Here is a 22,443-nt window from a genome sequence, read left to right as displayed (position 1 = left end):
TAAAGACTGGCTTTCTGCAAGCCATTCTTGATGAACAGTGTGTGCCAAATTAATTTAAAGGCGTGGGTCTAGGAGAAGGTCCAAGAGCACCAGGTACCATGGAGGTCATAGGAAAGTTTGGACTATATTCTTACTTAGTCACAAATTGATTAAAGTCAGTAATAATGCCAATAGACAACAGGAATCGTTTGGAGGAGTATACTGGATTTAAAATATTTTGGAATCAATATTCCTATCTCTCTTTTTGACTATAAAAGGTTAAATCTACTCCCAATTATAGATATATTGAAACAAAAATTAACAATTTGGAACAAGCTCCCTGTCAGTTATAAGCAGGGTAAACAATGAGGTTGGCCATTACTTTTTTATTGATAGCCTATCCTATGTAAAATTAAAATTTTACGCCAGGGATCTAAGAGGTATGGTTTCTCCTTGTGGAGAGTGACAAGCCAGGCCTGGCATGCCAGTATGAGGAGACTTAAACGCCATGCATGCTCCTTTGGGAAATTAAATATGCAAATTGTCTCTTCAGAGAAGAGGACTAGAACTCTACTGCCACCTACTGGAAGGAGCAATCTTAAAAGTCAACATCGACCCTTTAATGAGCCCTGCAATATGAATTAGGATAAAAGCCACACCAGAATCCCAATTTGCAGACACAGTGTTTTGGGATATTGCCCCTCAGCTCGTTAAAGGGTTAATATTGACTTGTAGGATTGCTACTTCCAATAGGTGGCACTAGAGTTCAAGTCCTCTTCTGCTCTGAAGAGACAATTTGCATATTTAATCTCCCAGAGGAGCATGCAAGGCGTTTAAGTCTCCTCATACTGACATACCAGACCTGGCTTATCACTCTCCACACGGAGAAACGTTACCCCTTAGATCACAGTCTTAGCCTCTCACCTAGCCAAATCAGATCTCATACTTTGCACTGATGAGGGGTAATACCCCAAAACACTGCGTCTGCAAATTGAGATTCTGGTTTAGCTTTTATCCTAAGTCATATTGCAAGGCTTGTTAAAGGGTCGGTATTGATTTGTAGGATTGCTACTTCCAATAGGTGGCACTAGAGATCAAGTCCTCTTCCTCTCTGAAGAGACAATTTGCATATTTTATTTTACGCCAGAAAACAGCTTCATGAATTAGGGCCATAGTATATAAATCAGGTGTATTCATGAGGGGAGCGCTCCCTCCACCTCTACCTGCCTACCTCCTAACCTCCTGGAAGTGACTGATGGCTGCAGTGTTTGCAGAGACATAGCGGCTTGCTGTCAATCATCTCCCTGAGGGGGGCCAGATCCGGGAGGAGCAATCCCTTCATGAATATGCCGCAGTAATTTGGTGAAGCCAATACTCACACCAGACCCTACTGTGCATGCAGCGCACCTGGAACAAACCGGACATGTCCAAGCTTTCAGTTCAGCACTGACACCATCACTGAAAACACATGGAGGTGCTACTTGCTGGGCTCGAGACTGCAAATTTGCAACATAATTTACACACAGATCATTAACAAGAAAAATCTGTTTTCACATGTTTTATCTGGCATTGTTAGTACTTGGGAGAAATTTGCTGACAGACTCCTTTTAAATATAATTTTCCCACAGTTTACCTTTGCCTTGCATAAGCGTGGCTGCTCTTCTTGCATGGACACCGTGCAGGGGCAGAGGTTGCTGCTTTATAGCAGGAGGAACCAATGTAATACGAGCAGCTGGAGGAATAAGGCCTCTCTGTATCAGACTCAGGATTCCTAAGGAAGGAGCAGTTTAGTATGTAAAGCTTGTGAATTCTGTATACAAGAACTTATTCACAATTCTTCAGGTTTCATTGAAAACATTCAACCAGTTTGTAATCAGACACCTCCCTTGTGCCTAAAGGTGTTTTCAGGGCTGAAATGTAAAGTCAAGTCACTGTATGAGACTGCAGACTGCCGAATCATGACAGCGTGTGATACAGACACTGTCAAGATTCCCCTGTATTCCCGGTGTGTGAGAAGTCACATGACAACATGTTTGTGAGTTGCATACTTGTAGTCACATGCTGACTAGACTTTCCAGAATTCTCTCAATAGAAGAAAACTGAGAGAAGCTGGGTGAGTCTAGTTGGCACATGACAGCAAATATGAAAATAAGAGCAGTCATGTTACCGCCCACCCATATGGTTAATGTACAGGAATTGTGACAGCGTGTGACAGACCAAGTACAGTCCTGCTCATCGTTATTGGCACCTATGAAGTTTAAGTACATAATGTGGAATATCTCCTGAAAAAAAATGAATCAAGTGAAACAGTTTTTTTAGTATAGTGCACTCATGTTAAATACAAAAGAGCAAATGATAAACAATAATTTAAAACAAAAAAACAATGGGAGGAAAAAATAGAAAAACCTAAAGCTTGCTGTGTCACTGGTATTAGCACCCTTTACCATTAATTTAGTATGGAGACACATTTTGACTCGCCTGTTGTAAATCACAAAAGAGATTCACCTGTGATTAATTGTCGGTGCCCATGTGACATGAATTGGCCAATGAATGATGACTTCAGTGTTTTAAAAAGTCACATGGTAGGCCCTGTTCCTTTGTCACAATGGTGAAGACAAATGAACTGTCTAAGGACATCAGAATTGCTATTATAAGCAAACAAAAGACTTCCAAACAGTATAGGGCCATCTCAAAAGACCTTGGTATCCGAGTTTCAACAGTGTGCAATGTTATTAAGAAGTTTGCCAAGCATGGAACCATCAAGAGCCTCCCTGGACGTGGGGGAAAGAGGAAAATTGACAAGAGAAGTCTTCGAAGGTTGGTGCGAATGGTGGAAAAAACACCATGTCAAACATCCAAAGACCTGAAGGCCAACCTGGAAGAGTCAGGGGTCATGGTTTTAACAAGTACCATACACCGCACAATAAACCAAGCAGAGCTTTATGGGCGAAGGCCAAGGAAGAAACCATAGCTGAAGAAAACACATAAAAAAGAACGACTGATCTTTGCAAAAGAGTACCTTGACAAACCACAATCCTTCTGGGAAAATGTTCTGTGGACAGATGAAACAGAAATTGAGCTTTTTTGCAATGCAAAGCAACAGTTTATTTACAGATGGCGCAATGAAGCTTATAAGGAAAAGAACACCTTACCAACAGTTAAACATTGTGGAGGATGAATAATGCTGTGGGGTTGCTTTGTTGCATAAGGTACTGGAGGCCTTGACCATATCACAGGAATCATAAAATCAGAGAATTATTAAGAGATTTTAGAGCAAAATGTCCTACCCAGAGTAAGAAAACTTGATTGAGTTGAAGATCATGGGTCCTCCAGCCAGACAATGACCCAAAGCACACATCCAAAAGTACACAGGAATGGTTGAAAAAGAAAAAATGGACTGTTTTAAAATGGCCAGCAATGAGTCCTGACCTTAATCCCATTGAAAATCTTTGGGGTGTGCTGAAAGCTGCCATTGGGAAAAAGAGCCCTGCAAATATTCAAGAGCTTGAACAAACTAGAAAGGAAGAGTGGGAGAAAATTCCCGCTGAGAAGTGCAAGAAGCTTATAGATGGCTACAAGAAATGTTTGGTGGCTGTCAGCAATGTCAAAGGGTGTGCAACCAAGTATTAATTAGGGGTGCCTTTATTGCTGCACATGCTGTTTATTCTTTGAAATTGCAACATGGAAGTTGAAAAACAATGTTTTATTGTTGTATTACTTTGGACCACTAATTACTAATTCCTGAGGATATAACTTTGGTACATTTCCATTTATTTCTGAAGATATTGATGAGCAGCACTGTATATACACACTTTATACAAAATGTTTTGATCTGTAAACTTCTTGGGGTCAATGGTATTTTTTTTCAACACCAGCACGCTCTGTGTATGGAGTTTTTCTGGCTTTTTCTCATAGTCTTATGTAGACTTTAAAAACATCGCAAAAACAACACATTTCAAATTTTCAAAAATACAGAAGTGGTGACGTGTTTCTATTATACTTTTCCTCTGATTATTCCACTCCTGATTTTGGCTTATAAATATGGATGTGAAATCCTGAACGTGTGAACGTGGCCTTGGGGTTGCTCTGAAAAGAACCTTTCAGAGCAATTGTCCTGCAGACTCTTGATCTACAGGAGCTTGCATTTACCATTTAGGCTATGTGCCCACAATGCAGAAATGCTCCGGATTTTTTCCTGAGCGTTTCTGCATCTCCCTGGCAGAAAAAATGAATGCAGATTGTACATGTGGATTGTACATGTGGATTGTACATGCATTTTTCCTGCCAGGGACATGCGGATGTGAAGCGTTCTTCACTTGCATTTCCACATGCGGGTTGACAAGCGCTTTCCAAGCGATTTTAGCATCACTTGGAAAGTGCTTGACAACTTGGTCACACTGTATAAATCCATGCAACCGGCATGGATTTATATAGTGTGACCGTAAAAGAATGGTAAAAAATAAAAAAATAAATCTATACTTACCTTCCGATGGCCCCCGCAGTCTTGCTTCGCTCCGTCCTGGCTGCCGGCAGCTCGCGGTACACTGAAGGACCTGCCGACGTCAGTGTCGCGTGACCCGTCACATGACTAAATGACATCAGCGCAGGTCATTCAGTCCACCGCGAGCTGCCGGCAAGTCAGGAAGCATCGGATAAAGACACCGGGGGCCATCAGAAGGTAAGCATAATATTTATTTTTTATTTTATTCTTTTTTTTACAGGTACTATGGTACCCGGGTCCGGAGGAGAGTCTCCTGTCCTCTAGACAAGGTACCATCCGCACATTGAAACGCATGGAATGCGCATCTACAGATCCAGTGATGAGGATATTATGCGTTCCAATGCAAGTCAATGGCGGCGAAAACGCAGCACTTCCGCAAAATAATTGGTAGTGCTGCGTTTTTTTCCGCAATGATAATCCGCAGCGGAAATTTCCGCAGCATGTGCACAGCACATGCGGATTATCATTGGAGAACATTGCAGACCTTCTACCAAGCGTTTTTTAAGCGTTTCTGCAGCATTATTGCCGCTGCAGAAAGGCTTAAAAAATGCATCGTGGGCACACAGCCTAACTGATGGTCTTGTGAAGGCGTCCAGACAGCATAGATGGCAGGTAGCTGAATGCTTGTTTCTTTATTGACTTTGCTATTCACGCTCAGTTCAGTTAAGTGTGCATACGTTTTCAACAGGGAGAGCTGATTACACAGCTGTCAGAGGGCAATCTTCCTGGGAAACATAAGGCTTAGGCTTGGGTCACACGACTGTAGATTCTCTCATCCAAGAGAATCGTATTGATTATGCTAAGGACACAGACAACTCTCTGATCCGAGTTTGCTCAGTGTCAGCATAGTGTGATCAGATTCTCTCGGATAAGCGGATTGGAGCACACTGTGAGGAACAGATGGAAAACAAAATTTCTCCATCTGCTCCATTCTGTGAGTCAACAGAAATCGGACTGCACTCAGATATCATCCGAGTGCAGACCGATGTTTTTGTCGCATCCATAGACTTCATTGGGAGAGTGTCTTACTACTTCAGAGTGAAATCACAGCATGCTAGATTTTTTTTCCCAGATTCTGTCAGTGAAAAAAAATCGGTCATCAGCACTGTCCCACTGAATAACATTGGTCTGGGTGCTAATCAATAAATATCAGATAGCACTCGTCCGATTAATACGGTGGTGTGACCTTCTAATTCAACATGCCCAATCCTTCTCTTTAGGCAAAAGAGAATTTAAAAACCGCCAGTGATAGACATGGTATTTTTGGAATAGTACTGACTGCATAATTAAGGAGACTGCTAGTTATGCAATTTACTAATATATTATTTAGTATCTTTGCTGTTGGTTATAAACAGGACTGGTATTTTACGGGGTTTTCTCATTATTGATCTTCAGAAGTTCACTCCTTCCCTGCCTCACAGCTTCCTGCTAGCTGGGTGCAGCGGTGCGCTTGTGATGACTGACAGTTCAGGACAGCGGCCGGGTTGGGCTGCTGATGCAAACAGTGCGCTCTCTGATGCTGCAGCTTTGCCTATGCTGCATATGAGGAGTGCAGGGACTCCGAAGCTGGTTGGATCCAGCAATATAGCAATAAACTTGTGTTGCGCTTCTTGCTTAGGAAAGTGGCCACCTCCGATAGACTGCAGGAGTGGCCAGTAACCTAGGCAATGAGCAGTAAACCATACATTAAAAGAAACCTCCGTTCTTAAGAACTGAGGGGATTTTTAATAAGTGACATATTGTTTTTACAAACACTTTGCAATTTTACCCATCTAATAAAATGGAAAAACCTCTTTAAGTGATCACAGCGACCTCATGTTTTCTATACATGCTAAGGCCACAACAGAAGGTAATATATTGGATATATGTATCAAGTCCCGTGTAAACAGAACATACTTGAAATCGGGAAAATGGCTTCCTGATATTCCACCCAAGCTGTCACTTTTCGGAAAAAATATTGTTCACAGATGACATTGGAACCGAAATCATCAAAATGAATAAATAGAGACATTAATGAAGTCCTTCTTTATGAGAGTGCATCAGATGAACTAATCTCAGCTGATGATGCTAATTTCCCACATACATTATGTTGTCACTGGCCATAGGGAAAACAGGTGGTGGGTACTGGTAATTATCCCCCGGTGTAGTGGCCGTGGTGTCTGCATGACACCTCTCACCTTTCTGCATGTCTTTTTCATGCACTGGTGGTGGAGGCAGGGAGGCATCCACACGATGGGAGGCTGGTAGCACCGACAGATGACTGACAGTGGGACCTCTGGCAACCCTCTCGATAGGCACCTGGAAGGAGGAAGATTAACCCATTCAATGCACTGATAATGGGAATACATTATTTCTGCTACGTTCTGTTATATTGCTGCAAGGGGGCATCTAGTCTGTCGGGAAGAGGTGACACATTCCCTGGAAACTCTCCAGACACTAAACTATGCAAGACATCATTATAGTATCAGAATATTAGAAACATAATCATTTTTGCCTGTAGCACCAAAGCCATTTCTGGTCCCTGGTCCTCATCGGAAATGAATCCGGCAGGTGTGGTAAGGGGAATGCATGCAGAACTTTTGCAAACGCCACATCTGTTTCACAGAGCGGGTGACATCAGCGGTGCAGAAAGGAGCGAGGAAAGGATGGTAGGATGGGGGTTTGAGAGAGGAAGATATGAGCTGGCTCAATCTGCCTGATGCTTTGCACATGGGCATAAGGCCAGGCAGAAAAGAGCGGGCCCATCTTATTGGAATTCAGTGGTGGCCCTCGCTTCCTGTCCAGAGACAGATGTAACGCAGCCGTCCATGGCATTGCAAGCAGGCACTGAGCTGTTTCCAGGGATTTGTGTGTAGTGGAGAAGCAATGTCGGAGGCTCACCGTGCGCCCCTGCATAGCGAAATGACAGCCAATCTCCCATTCCACATGACAAGCACTGGATAAAAACTTTAAACAAATGGTGACCTTTCCAAAGATTAATTTGTTTACCAGCAGAATCCTCCTCTCCTTGTCATCCCAGATGGAGCATATCCGAGCGTCCCCAGATTCTAGGTGTAAGGAACGCTGACTCCAATCAGCTCCAACTCTCCGGCAATTAGTTCCGGGCTTGTCCCCCTCCCTCTCTTGTATAATATTACCCCCCCCCATCCCTACACACACAATTACCTCCCCATCCGATCAGGGAAATTGTCACGCTTCCCATTACTGGTTTAGTAAGTACATTGCAATGGAAACATCAATTTGATTACAATGAAAGTAAACCTCCGTGACAACCTCCAACAAGGGCATGAAATGTATATTATTCCAGAGTGTTACTCCTGGTGGTATACGCTGCATCACAGCTTGGTATCAAAGCACGGAGACCGCTGCACAATGTCATCAGTGATCTATAATCGAAAATTAAAATATAGGGGAACTGGGAACAAACCCATCAGGGGGCCAGGATCTGCTCAGGTCACGTTTTTTGTTTTTTTGGTTTTTTTACACAATTTTTTTTATATTGCTGCAGAAAAAGAGTATTTTGTGATCATTTCAGATTAAAAATCCAGGCCTGCTACACGTAAAACCCTAACTAGCTACATTTTACATTCAGGAGCCCTGGGAACATGTGAGATCTCCAGGAACTCTAGGGCCATTTTCACACACACATGGCGTTCTTCAGAAAAAATGTCACGTTGTTTTACCTGCCATTTTTCTCATTTTCTTTCCTAAGGAGAGATATTAAATAAAAAGTGTATTCCAGTTACATCAAGTTCGGTGGGAGTTTCGGTGGTTGCCTCCCTTCTGATCTTTTATTTAAAGAAGATGGCCACCTTCTCTTGTTAAACCAGGTTTTTGCTATGTATTCTGAGAGCAGCATAATGTAGGGGCTGAGACGCTGAATCCAGTGATGTGTCCCTTGCTGGTCTGCATACTGTCATTTTGATACAATTTCTGTTTTCTCTGCTGCAGATCTAGCAGTGCTGTGAATGCTGAGCCCTGTGTAACCCCGCCCACACCACTGATTAGCAGCTTACTGTCCACACGGTTACACAGAGCAGATCACTGGGAGGCACAAGACACCTAGTCCTGTAGTGATAATCTTCTGCTGATAAAACACTGATTTTATTAAAACTGCAACACATAGCCTTGTAAGTGACATATCAATGGAATCAGGGTCTCAGCCCTTACATCCAGGGCTGTGGAGTCGGTAAACCAAACCTCCGACTCCGACTACTCAATTTCCATGACTCCGACTCCCTCATACATGGCTCATGTTTAAGTGATAAATTTACTGTAGCAGATTCATCTCAGCTAAAAGTCTAGACCCTTAGATCAGGAATAGGACAGACATTTATAGGACATTTCATAACTTTCCCAAATTCTTATGAAAAAATATTCCCCACAAACTGCATTGAACTACTGTACCCAATTTATTATATATTTTAGGAGTCGGAGTTGGTCCATTTTATACCGACTCCACAGCCCTGACTCCACAGCCCTGCTTACATCACACTGCACTCAGATTACATAAAAAAAATCCTGTTGTCAGATTTCCTTTAAAGGGAACCTGTCACCAGTTTTGGGCCTATGAACAAATAGCACCACCTTTAACTGCTCCTGTACTGCATCCCACAAACGTGTTTATCAGCTCCCAACTCCCCCTGTATAAAAATATCATTTGATATGCTCCCACGCTGTATGCAAATAAGGTTGGTCCGGTCCAATGGGAGTCCTCGCTGTTTTATGCTCTGCTCAGTCTGGCAGAGCAGAGTGCGCCTGCGCTGCCCCATGAGGCTACTGCGCAGGCGCGATATCTCAGTTCACAATGTGGATGACGTGTCCACATCAATCAAAGCAAGAGGACACAATTAGGGGCAGAGAGGAGGGACAGACGCAGCAGTGAGGACGCCCATCGGACCGGACCACCCTTATTTATGTACAGCGCGTGACCATATCAAATGGTATTTTGTTTGGAGTATACAGGGGGAGTTGGGAGGTGATAGACACTTTTATGGGATGCAGCACAGGAGTAGTTAAAGGTGGTTCCATTTGCTCATAGGTCCGAAAACTGGTGCCAGGTTCCCTTTAATGCAGCTTTCCTCACAAACTGTCCAGAACTTTGGTCCAAAAAATGGCTGCTGGTGAAGGAGCATGTGATCACCCTCCTCCAATAGAAAAGCAGGTTTCCCATGTGAAAAAACTTCTAAAAAATGCTATTGTTTGAATCCCAATATGTAGTAGTTGTAATAATAATAATAGCAAATGCCTCCAATTAGAAATGTAGTATAGTTCTTCTGATTCTCTGTCACTTACCCCCATGTGCAGGACATTGCAATAGCTTAGATATCCATAGTTACGACCACTAACAGCTAACTAACTGTCAGTATATGAGTGGTCGTAACCATGGATACCTAAGCTACTGCAATGCCCTGCACATGGGGTAGGCAAATCAGAAGAAATATACTACATTTCTAATTGGAGGTATTTGCTAATATTATTATTGTTACACCTATTACATATTGAGATAGGATCTTAGAGACGGGAATACCCCTTTAATTACAATTTTCAATATAATTATAGGCAGAGGTTTGCATCTCTGTAGTCATACAGTTGAATATAGCTGGGTGACACTGTTCAAATGTGCAGGCAAAACGTGACGTAATCAACCCTAACAAAGGGCTAAATAGAAAGTTTACAAATTCATCATTAGAGAGAATCTCAACAACTTTTATCTCTCTGTAATTACATTTTTCATTCTGGCTGAGGAGGCTCACTAATTTGCACTAAGATACAATAAAGATGAATAATAAACCTTGTCTGTACTCTGTATCAAATGTATTCTGTCAGTCTGGTTTTACTTTTGCAATACACCCAGCTGTATAACAGACAAAGCCCTACAGTAAGCAGAAGATAATCCGGGCTTTGTGTACAGTAAGGACCATGGATGGTTTGTTTAATCCCTATTAACATTTTCATTGATGACCAAGCAGATCTGAATGCTTGAGTTACAAAAGGTAACTGGATGCTGTGCTGTCTGTTACTACAAGACGCTATGACTGTAAGGAAATGAGCAGCAGAATATTAGGACTGGCAGACTTACAGATGTTCTTGGTTTGCAGCTGATCAGGGGCAGGCTGATCCCATAGCTCTGACTGAGGAGGTCACGGTGAGTCAGGTTCTCAGGATTACACATGACGCGTGTGCTCAAGGTCAGCTTGTGCTGTAAGACAGATGAACACATGGGGCAGAATTATTAAAAGTAGAATTTTAATACATGTTTTCAGTTGTCAAAAATTGCAAAAATTTTCTTCTCGACATGTGCACATACATTCATATACGTCACAAAACAAATAATGTAAAATATAGGTTGCCTTCCAATTTTTGGGGTGTTGAAAAATGTTGAATGCAGAGGTAATTGAATACAGACTCCATCACCGTTTGAGTCTGTTCCGATAGAACGTGGGAACATACTTTTTAAAGTTTTATTTTCTTTCCATATTTTCAGAGCAAAAATGTTGTGTGTATAAAGTATTATTATTTATTATTATAGCGCCATTTATTCCATGGCGCTTTACATGTGATAGGGATATCATAGCAAAAACATTTACATAATCTTAACAAAACGAGTCTGCGACTGGTACTGGAGGAGCGAGGACCCTGCCCGCGAGGGCTCACAATCTACAAGGGATGGGTGAGGATACAGTAGGTGAGGGTAGAGCTGGTCGTGCAGCGGTATGGTGGAGCGAGGGTTACTGCCGGTTGTAGGCTTGTTGGAAGAGGTCGGTCTTCAGGTTTCTTTTGAAGGTTTCCACGGTAGGCGAGAGTCTGATGTGTTGGGGTAGAGAGTTCCAGAGTAGGGGGGGATGCGCGGAAGAAATCTTGTATACGGTTGTGGGAGGAGGAGATAAGAGGGGAGTAGAGAAGGAGATCTTGTGAGGATTGGAGGTTGCGTGCAGGTAAGTACAGGGAGACTAGATCACAGATGTATGGAGGAGACAGGTTGTGGATGGCTTTGTATGCCATGGTTAGGGTTTTGAACTTGAGTCTCTGGGTAATGGGGAGCCAGTGGAGAGATTGACAGAGGGGAGAGGCCGGGGAATAGCGGGTGGGGACAGGTGGATTAGTCGAGCAGCAGAGTTAAGGATAGATTGGAGGGGCGCAAGAGTGTTGGAAGGGAGGCCACAGAGCAGGAGGTTGCAGTAGTCAAGGCGGGAGATGATGAGGGCATGCACTAATGTTTTGGCAGAGTCTTTGCTGAGGAATGCACGAATTCGGGAGATATTTTTCAGTTGGAGTCGACAGGAAGTGGAAAGGGCTTGGATATGTGGTTTGAAGGAGAGATCAGAGTCCAGGGTTACCCCAAGGCAGTGAGCTTGTGGGACTGGGGAGAGTGAACAGCCATTGACGTTGATGGAAAGGTCAGATGGGGGATATGAATGAGTGGGTGGAAAGATGATGAACTCTATTTTATCCATGTTGAGTTTTAGAAATCTGGCAGAGAAGAAGGATGAGATGGCGGACAGACATTGTGGGATTTTGGTTAGTAGGGAAGAGATATCGGGTCCAGAGAGGTAGATCTGTGTGTCATCAGCATAGAGGTGATACTGAAAGCCATGAGACTCTATGAGCTGTCCCAGGCCAAAGATGTAGATGGAGAAGAGCAGAGGTCCTAGAACTGAACCTTGGGGGACACCGACAGATAGGGGGCGAGATGAGGAGGTGGTGCGTGAGTGTGAGACGCTGAATGTCCTGTCTGTTAAGTATGAGGAGATCCAAGATAGGGCCAAGTCCGTGATGCCAAAAGATGAGAGAATCTGTAGTAAGAGGGAATGGTCGAAGGCAGATGACAGGTCCAGAAGGAGGAGGATGGAGTAGTGTCGCTTGGATTTGGCGGTTAGTAGGTCGTTGGTGACTTTGGTCAGGGCAGTTTCAGTTGAGTGATGCGGTCGGATGCCAGATTGTAGGCGGCTGAAGAGGGAACAGGAGGAGAGGTGGGAGGACAGTTTAAGGTGGACATGTTGTTCTAGTAGTTTTGAGGCATAGGGGAGAAGTGATATGGGGCGGTAGCTAGTCAGAGAGGATGGGTCAATGGAGGGCTTTTTGAGGATGGGTGTGATTGCGGCATGTTTGAAACATGCGGGGAAGACACCGGTTGTTAGTGACAAGTTGAAGAGGTGGGTTAGGGTTGGGATGAAGACTGTGGTAAGGTTAGGGATGAGGTGGGATGGGATTGGGTCAAGTTCGCAGGTGGTGAGCTGTGATTTGGAGAGTAAAGAGGAGACTCGACCTTCTGTAATGGTGGAGAAGTGGGGTTTGGAGGAGGAAAGTTGAGTAGATATGAGGAGGTGTTGTGCGTTCTTTAGGCAAAAGCTTTGTTTGATGGTGTCAATCTTCTGCTTGAAGAATGAGGCAAAGTCTTCGGCTGAGATGAGAGAAGAGGGAGGAGGTGCTGGGAGACGAAGGAGAGAATTGAAAGTGTTAAATAGCTGTTTAGGGTTGTGAGACAGGGAGGATATGAGAGATGAGAAGTAGGTTTGTTTTGCTGTAGTGAGTGTGGACTTGAAAATAGTGAGGGATTGTTTGAATGCGATGAAGTGCTCGATAGAGTGAGACCTTTTCCATCTCCGCTCCGCAACCCCGGAGGCCCGTTGCAGTTCTTTAGTAAGTTTGGTGTGCCAGGGTTGCCTGTTGATTGTGCGAGCTTTTGTATGTGTGAGAGGGGCGATCGAGTCGAGAGCTGCAGCTATTGTGGTGTTATATAAAGTGGCAGCAACATCTGCATTGTGTAAGGAATTTATGTCTGTAAGAAGGAGGAGGGATTCAGAGAGTGAGTGTAGGTCAAGGTGTTTGAGGTTTCCACGAGCGTGTGTAAGTTTGTGGAGTGGGGATTGTGCACCTGGAGAGAAGAGGGTAGAGAATGTGAGGAGGTTATGGTCAGAGAGAGGGAGGGGTGAGTTAGAGAGGTTAGACAGGGAACAGAGGCGGGTGAAGATGAGGTCCAGTGTGTGGCCATCTTTATGAGTAGCTGCAGAAGACCATTGAGCAAAGCCTAAGGAAGAAGTGAGGGATAGGAACTTAGAGACAGACGAGTGGGAAGTGTCAATGGGGATGTTGAAGTCACCCATTATGATAGTGGGGATGTCAGTGGAAAGGAAGTGAAGCAGCCAGGTGGTGAAGTGGTCTAAGAAAGTGGTGGCTAGCCCTGGGGACCGGTAAATGACGGCCAGTTGGAGGTGAGAGGGGGAATAGATGCGCACACAGTGCACCTCAAAAGAGGGGAGTGTAACGGAGGGTGGCAGTGGGATTTGGGTGAAAGCGCAGATATCTGACAGGAGAAAACCTACGCCTCCACCATGTTTGCCGTTGGGGTGGGGGGTGTGGGAAAGACATGAAATCTATATCCAGCATAAAATATTCAAGGATTCCATAATAACAGGGTCTGTACCAGACGAATGGCGAGTAGCAAATGTGGAGCCAATATTGAAAAAGGGGACAAAATCTGAGCCTGGAAAGTATAGGCCAATAAGTTTAACCTCTACTGTGGGCAAAATCTTTGAGTGTTTTCTAAGTGATGCTATCCTGGAGTATCTTAATAAGAATAAGCTCATGACCCTACAATAACATGGGTTTATGAGATTGGTCCTTTCAGTCTATTCTGATCAGCTTCTATGAGGTGGTAAGTTCCAGGTGGGACCAGGGTAAGGGCTCTTTCACACATCCTGATATTTCCAGTACTGGAAAAAACAGTACTGGAGATATCCGTTTCCATGTGCACCTGTGTGGCACACGTGTGACAACTGTATGCTGCATCAGGAGCACACGTATCCGCACTTGGGAATCAGCGGTACAGTTAGCGCTGTTCCCAAGTGCTGAGTGCTGAACGCTGCCCTCATCATTGTTCCCTGCTGGCGCTGCGATCAGCACCAGCAGGGGACAATGTTGAGAGTAGTAGTCTGTTCCCGCAGTGTCCAACTGTAAAAATAAGAATAAAATAAAAAAAATCATTATACTCACCTGTCCTAAGTGTCCCCCGCTGTAACTCATGCGACCACTCATGCCGAAGAGCCGGGGAGAATGACACGCTGCAGCGAGCAGGCCCCGGAACTCTGCTGCACTCAGTGAGCGGTGTCCTGTCACTCACTCACTGAGCTCAGCGGATGTCTGGGGCCTGCTCACTGCAGTACGTCATTCTCCCTGGCATGAGCGGTCGCATGGTTCACAGTGGGGGACACTTAGGACAGGTGAGTATATGGATTTTTTTATTTTATTCATATTTTTACAGTTGGACACTGCAGGAGCAGACTACTACTCTCAATACTGTCCCCTGCTGGTGCTGATCGCAGCGCCAGCAGGGAACAATGATGAGGGCAGCAATCAGCACCTAGAGCTTGGGAACAGCGCTAACTGTACCGCTGATTCCCAAGAGCCGGTATGTGTCATACAGGTGACACACGGATGTCATCCGTGTGGGAGGTTTTGCGGCCCGTGCAGCGGGTACAAAAAACAGACAAGTCAACATGTTTTTCCCCTGGACAAACGGTCCGTGGAAACACGTTGACATGTGCACAGACACATTCATTTAAATGAGTCTGCGTGTGTCAGTGTCTCCAGTACGTGTGGAAACTGTCACCACACGTACTGGATACACTGACGTGTGAAAGAGCCCTACCACTAATGCAGTGCATGTTGTCTATCTGGACTTTTTAAAGGTGTTTGATACTGTGCCAAATAAACGAGAGAAATGGATTAAGGGAAAATACGTATAATTAGGTTAACAAATGGCACACTGAGAAGACACAGAGGGTGGGCGTGGTTATTAATGGAACTCATGGATTGGGTAAGGTTGTGTGCCCACTATGCATTTCTACCTAAGGAAGATAGCTTCTGCTATGGAAATGCGTCGTGGCGTTAGAGAGCGTATTAAACAATAAAAGGTTTGTGTTTTATAACCTTAATTCCCTGTCTCGTTGTTCTAGCGCTTCCCTAACACCGCACAATTCTTTCCTTCTTGAAAGGTGTAACTGTAACCCAAAGCAAAAATAATGTTATCCTGGAGTTTCAGGGAAAGAAAAATTACCTTCAGAAGTACTTTATGGACCCAAAGAGACATATTAGTGCCATGTTTGGCATCATTGTGACAAAGATACATAATAAGGAGAAGTGTCTGAAGCCTAATTCATACTTTTCAATAGACAAATTAGGTGCATTGAAGCCTTGCTCCTACAAGCGCCCCCAGAACAGCCATTAATTAATTTCTTTTTTTTTTTTAGATCTGCCTAAACCCCATTTCTCTTGTGCTCCGATTCTCAGGACTCTCCCAGCAAAATAATAACTATTGTCAAGTTTGCTATCAATGAGTGTGAGTATTTTTGCATATCACTGACATGTCTATTAATGCTGTGATTTCCAGAATTCCTACTGGAGGATTCTCCTGTTCTGCTGTGGGCCAGTCCGAGCCTGAGCCCACTGATATCATCTGTGTGCGGTCTGTGATTTTCACTGACCCGTAGACTTTTATGAGTAATTTTGATCCATGACAGATCAAAATTGACACAGTCTCGGTCATTCTTTTTGCGGACACAAGATCTACAAAAACACAGATGTGCGAACAGCTTCATAGATTATAATGGGACGAGTTCTAGCCGTGAAAATGACAGCCGGAATACATATGGGATTCACGGACGTCCGAATGAGGCCTTATGTGAAGTGACTAAAATCTTGCAAAACATGTTTAGAAAGGAGAAATAAAGCCGCGGTCAAACACCCTGCAACTGTCACGCACGTCGCAGCAGTGGCCTACTCAATCACGTCATTTCACAATCAGGATCTAAGCTTTATTATGCCAACCGAGCTTTACCTTGTTTGTAGGATAGAAGGTGGCAAATTATAGGTGGCAATTTCCCAGCTGGATCCCTAACTAGTTAATAATAACACTGCGCCCGCCTGCATGCCAGGCATGAGGAACAGCTGGTAAAGCAGCACTCTCACTCCATTAAGAAATGAGGTGCGTGTGCCCTGTCACTGGATATGTATTTTTAAGCAGGTGTTGGAGGCTCGCTGCCGCAGGCAATTTTCTGCCAGAGGGAGGTGCAGGTGGCAGCAATGGGTCAATTAAATAAGGTTCCTTTATTCTACAGAATAGACATAATATATATCGTATACAGGGACTATCCTGGGTGTTCTGATCATAGAAGTATCAGATGAAAAATGGTTATAATTTCTAATTATACAAGTATGGGAACATGTATTAGAACTGCAGCTACATTTATTGACAAGGCAAAAGCAAAATTAGGAACATACGTACCTTCTACTTACAATGCAGTTATGTGAGTCTGTGCCGAGATCTGCTGCACGTGTGCTCTATAAATCTCTAATACAGTACAGACCAAAAGTTTGGACACACCTTCTCATTTAAAGATTTTTCTGTATTTTCATGACATTCACACTGAAGGCATCAAAACTATGAATTAACACATGTGGAATTATATACTTAACAAAAAAGTGTGAAACAACTGAAAATATGTCTTATATTCTAGGTTCTTCAAAGTAGCCACCTTTTGCTTTGATGACTGCTTTGCACACTCTTGGCATTCTCTTGATGAGCTTCAAAAGGTAGTCACCGGAAATGGTTTTCACTTCACAGGTGTGCCCTGTCAGGTTTAATAAGTGGGATTTCTTGCCTTATAAATGGGGTTGGGACCATCAGTTGTGTTGTGCAGAAGTCTGGTGGATACACAGCTGATAGTCCTACTGAATAGACTGTTAGAATTTGTATTATGGCAAGAAAAAGCAGCTAAGTAAAGAAAAACGAGTGGCCATCATTACTTTAAGAAATGAAGGTCAGTCAGTGCGAAAAATTGGGAAAACTTTGAATGTGTCCCCAGTGCAGTTGCAAAAACCATCAAGCGCTACAAAGAAACTGGCTCACATGAGGACCGCCCCAGGAAAGGAAGACCAAGAGTCACCTCTGCTTCTGAGGATAAGTTTATTCGAGTCACCAGCCTCAGAAATCGCAGGTTAACAGGATCAGGTCAATGCCACACAGAGTTCTAGCAGCAGACACATCTCTTCAACAACTGTTAAGAGGAAACTTTGTGCAGCAGGCCTTCATGGTAAAATAGCTGCTAGGAAACCACGGCTAAGGACAGGCAACAAGCAGAAGAGACTTGTTTGGGCTAAAGAACACAAGGAATGGACATTAGACCAGTGGAAATCTGTGCTTTGGTCTGATGAGTCCAAATTTGAGATCTTTGGTACCAACCACCGTGTCTTTGTGTGACGCAGAAAAGGTGAACGGATGGACTCTATGTGTTTAGTTGGACCATCATTTATTTTTCAACAGAACAATGACCCCACACACACCTCCAGGCTGTATAAGGGCTATTTGACCAAGAAGGAGAGTGATGGGGTGCTACACCAGATGACCTGGCCTCCACAGTCACCAGACCTGAACCCAATCGAGATGGTTTGGGGTGAGCTGGACCGCAGAGTGAAGGCAAAAGGGCCAACAAGTGCTAAGCATCTCTGGGAACTCCTTCAAGATTGTTGGAAGACCATTTCCGGTGATTACCTCTTGAAGCTCATCAAGAGAATGCCAAGAGTGTGCAAAGCAGTCATCAAAGCAAAAGGTGGCTACTTTGAAGAACCTAGAATATAAGACATATTTTCAGTTGTTTCACACTTTTTTGTTAAGTATATAATTCCACATGTGTTAATTCATTGTTTTGGTGCCTTCAGTGTGAATGTACAATTTTCATAGTCATGAAAATACAGAAAAAATTTTAAATGAGAAGGTGTGCCCAAACTTTTAGTCTGTACTGTATATGGGCAGCACAGTGGTTAGCACTATTGCTTTGCAGGCCTGGGGTCCTGGGTTCAAATCCCACCAAGGACAACATCTGCAAGGAGTCCCCATGTTTGAGTGGGTTTCCTCCGGGTCCTCCGGTTTCCTCCCACACTCCAAAGACATACTGCTAGGTAATGTAGATTGTGAGCCCCAATGGGGGCAGCGCCCATAATGTCTGTAAAGCACTGTGGAATTAATGAAACTTTATAAGTAAAATAAATAAAATATATGCTCAATGTGAACAAGCCATTCATATAAAATGTATATATGATGCAGCTACTAGAAGGATGTTTTTTTCATACTCCGGGGATTCAATGCCTTATTGCTTATGATGGAACTGATATTCATTTTTGTTATTGATTCCTCTTCTTGGTTTGCAAACATTTGTCATCAGCATTGGCCATTGGAAGATTGGGGGAAAGTTTGTTGGGGAGCTCTGGTCAATATGTAAAGGGAGTGTTTGAGGCCCAAATTAGACCAAAGTTGTACAAAATAGACAATTTCAACCAAATCGATCATTTGTCGTTGGGTTTTTAGATGATGAAAGATCGAACACCGATCAAATTTTGAATGATGAACGTTTGTAGTTGTTCCAAAAAAAATCGATGGGGCATGTCGGATATCCTCGTTCAACTATTGCCAATGGCATAATGTGTTTGTGCTGATTGTTCAAAAAATGAAAGATCTCTATTTTTTTTCTTTTAGCTCTTCGTGTGGGTGTTGATCCACGATTATCGAAGGTTTTTTTTTTGCTATACATCAAAAATGTATGGATTTATCTTAAAAATACATTACACAATTTCATCAGAAATACATATGGTGAGGTCTTGAAATAAATCTTTGTTATGAATGACGATCGGTCATCGTTCGATTTCATCTCGTGTACGGGGGTCTTAAAAAACATAAAAAATAGTAAAATAAAAGAAAGCAGTACTGTGCTTGAACTGTGTTTCAGTGCGGTGATGAATACGGGGGAGCTCAGGGGCCTCTGTGGGTGCAGAATTCCCAGAAGCCGCTGTGTATGAGGGCAGCCACATGGGTGGTTTACTCCATAGCAAAATGCCACAAAAATGCCAGAAATAGAAAAAGGGTTAGAAAACAGGAATTCCCAAATACTGACTCACATGTAACATATGGAATATGTAAGAGAAAAAACCTGTGACGTAACATTTACTGTAATTCCCAGAGGTCACACTAAGGCTACATTCACACATCCATTAACACGTCAATGTTACATGCGGACCCACAGAGTTTAATTCATCCACACACATCAGTTTTAAAAATGGATCGGTGTGTCCGGTCCGTGACACTGAGAGCAGGTCCTGTTCGCCTTCCTTTTTCCGATCAGTTGTTATTTTATTCTATGGGGATCCGTTAGACATGGATGAAAACGGAAAACATCAATTTTTTATTTGTGTTGCATTCGTTATTCACAGATCCATTGTTAACAGGGAATAGATAAAAATTCAGACAGAGTCTAACTGCTTCAGATTTTAAAAATATGAGGAGAAAAATGGATACAAGGATGCAAAACAGATGACACATGAGAAGGAAACGATTCATTTTTACACAGATGTGTGAACATAGCCTAATACTCAATGATGTGTATGTGGTCACCAGTGTAAGTCAGTAGTTGTAGCTTAAAGGGAACCTGCCATGTCAAATAACACAATTAACCTGCAGATAAGAGGTTAAGCTGCAGGTTAATAACGTTCTGACACCTGCGGCACCGCACTGAGAGCCCCGCTGCCTGGTGTAAAACATGTTAAAAAGTTGTTAAATTTTTGCACAAGTTGTACAAAACCATTGCAACTTTTGGTATTCTCACATCAGTCATGGGCATCATTGCCAAAATGGACAAAGTGTGCGTGGGACACCCAGGGGCGGACACAGACTGTAGTGGGCCCCTGTGCAAGAATTTTTTTTGGGCCCCCCCTGCCCTTTATAGGGGGCATAAAGGCCCCCCCCCCCCCCGTGCATCTCTCATCCCCCCGTGCATCTCTGATTCCCCCCACTCCTAGTTAATTAATTGTATTTAAAAAAAATAAAACTTGTTATACTTACCCCCAGGGCCAGCTCCAGGTTTTTCTGGGCCCTGGGCGACAGAGTTTCAGTGGGCCCCTTTAACACATACCATGATTCATGATGCACAGATACCGCAGAGAAATATATATATATAGTACAAGGCCAAGGATTTCACTTACTACATTACATGAGCGATATCTATTGTAAATTCTACAATAGCTCAGAAACTGGCGAATCCTCACAGCGCACAGTGCAGACCGGACAGTATATTCTTTTATACAGTATTATGGGCACCATACAATGCTCCATACAGGATACTGACCCCCTTTATAATGCTCCATACAGGATACTGGTCCCCATATAAAGCTCCATACAGGATACTGGCCCCCATATAACGCTCCATACAGAATACTGACCCCCATAAAATGCTCCATACAGGATACTGACCCCCTTATAATGCTCCATACAGGATACTGGTCCCCATATAATGCTCCATAGAGGATACTGGTCCCCATATAATGCTCCATACAGGATACTGGTCCCCATATAACACTGCATACAGAATACTGGCCCCCATATAACGCTCCATACAGAATACTGTTCCCCATATAACGCTCCATACAGAATACTGACCCCTATATAACGCTCCATACAGAATATTGGCTCCCATATAACGCTCCATGCAGGCTGTTCCCCCCTTATAATGCCCCATTACACGAGCGATATCTATTGTAAATTCTACAATAGCTCAGAAACCAGCGAATTCTCACAGCGCACAGTGCAGACCGGACAGTATAGTCCTCCATACAGTATTATGGGCACCATATAATGATCTATACAGGATACTGACCCCCTTATAATGCTCCATACAGGATACTGGTCCCCATATAACGCTCCATACAGGATACTGTCCCCCATATAACACTCCATACAGAATATTGGCCCCCATGTAACGCTCCATGCTGGCTGTTCCCCCCTTATAATGCCCCATGCAGGATGACACCCCCCTTTTAATGCCCTATGCAGGATGTCACCTCTACCCCCCATAAAATGTCCCATGCAGGATGTCACCTCCCCCCCATATAATGCCCCTTGCAGGATGTCACTTCCCCCCTTTTCAATGCCCCATGCAGTATGTCAGACCACCCCCTCCCTTATAATGCCCCATGCAGGAGGTCACCCCCCCCTTATAATGCCCCATGCAGTATGTCACACACACACCCTCCTTATAATGCCCCATGCAGGATGTCAATTCCCCCCTCCCCCTCTTATAATGCCCCATGCAGGATGTCACTTCCCCCCTTCCCCTCTTATAATGCCCCATGCAGTATGTCACTTCCCCCCTTCCCCTCTTATAATGCCCCATGCAGGATGTCACGCCCACTCTCCCCCCACCATATAATGCCCCATGCGGTATGTCACCCCCCCATATAATGCCCCATGCAGTATGTCACACACACCCCATATAATGCCCCATGCGGTATGTCACCCCCCCCCATATAATGCCCCATGCAGGACGTCACACCCACTCTCCCCCTACCATATAATGCCCCATGCGGTATGTCACCCCCCCCCATATAATGCCCCTTGCAGTATGTCACACACACCCCATATAATGCCCCATGCAGGATGTCACGCCCACTCTCCCCCCACCATATAATGCCCCATGCTCCCATACATAAAAAAAAAAAAAATCAAATACTCACCTCACTTCTCACCTGATGCTGATCCGGACTCCAGCATCGCCCGAGTCTTCCCGCTGTGACAGCTCAGGAGAGATCGCGCGCGGTGTAAACATATCACCGCGCCCTCTGACCCGAGACGTCACAGTCAGAGGACGCGGAAGACGCTGTGGAGGCACGGGGAGGGGTAAGTATTGTGCTGGCACCGTCACATGACCGGAGATATCCCTGCGCTCAGCATGGGGCCGGGGGCTCATGCTGAGCACAGGGACATCTCCGGTCATGTGACGGCGGGGGGTCCTGCGGGGGGGCCCCATGAGGAGACGCACAAGACGGGGGCTCTGAGGGGGCCCCGACAGCCCGGGCCCCATGCTGGAGTCAGGGCAGTCATGCCCTGATGGCGGCCCTGCTGAAGGCTGGACGGGCCC

The 22,443-nt window shown here is 44.2% G+C and overlaps 1 protein-coding gene across 2 annotated transcripts in view; it reads right to left on the bottom strand.

Moving 5' to 3' along the window:
* IQCH (IQ motif containing H) overlaps positions 1-22,443 on the bottom strand; it is a 131,113-nt gene that overhangs the window by 89,065 nt on the left and 19,605 nt on the right. For both annotated transcript variants that reach the window (XM_073653455.1, XM_073653456.1), the window contains exons 5-7: positions 10,563-10,682; positions 6,658-6,778; positions 1,613-1,750 (exon numbers count right to left, since the gene is read on the bottom strand). In XM_073653455.1, the coding sequence (XP_073509556.1) occupies positions 1,613-1,750; positions 6,658-6,778; positions 10,563-10,682 (379 nt within the window). The remainder of the gene's footprint in view (positions 1-1,612; positions 1,751-6,657; positions 6,779-10,562; positions 10,683-22,443) is intronic.

The sequence above is a fragment of the Phyllobates terribilis genome, unplaced genomic scaffold, assembly GCF_046119375.1.
Source record: "Phyllobates terribilis strain yellow unplaced genomic scaffold, ASM4611937v1 Scaffold_11__3_contigs__length_659146591, whole genome shotgun sequence".
NCBI lineage: Eukaryota > Metazoa > Chordata > Amphibia > Anura > Dendrobatidae > Phyllobates > Phyllobates terribilis.
This window is presented reverse-complemented; position numbering and strand designations above follow the sequence as displayed.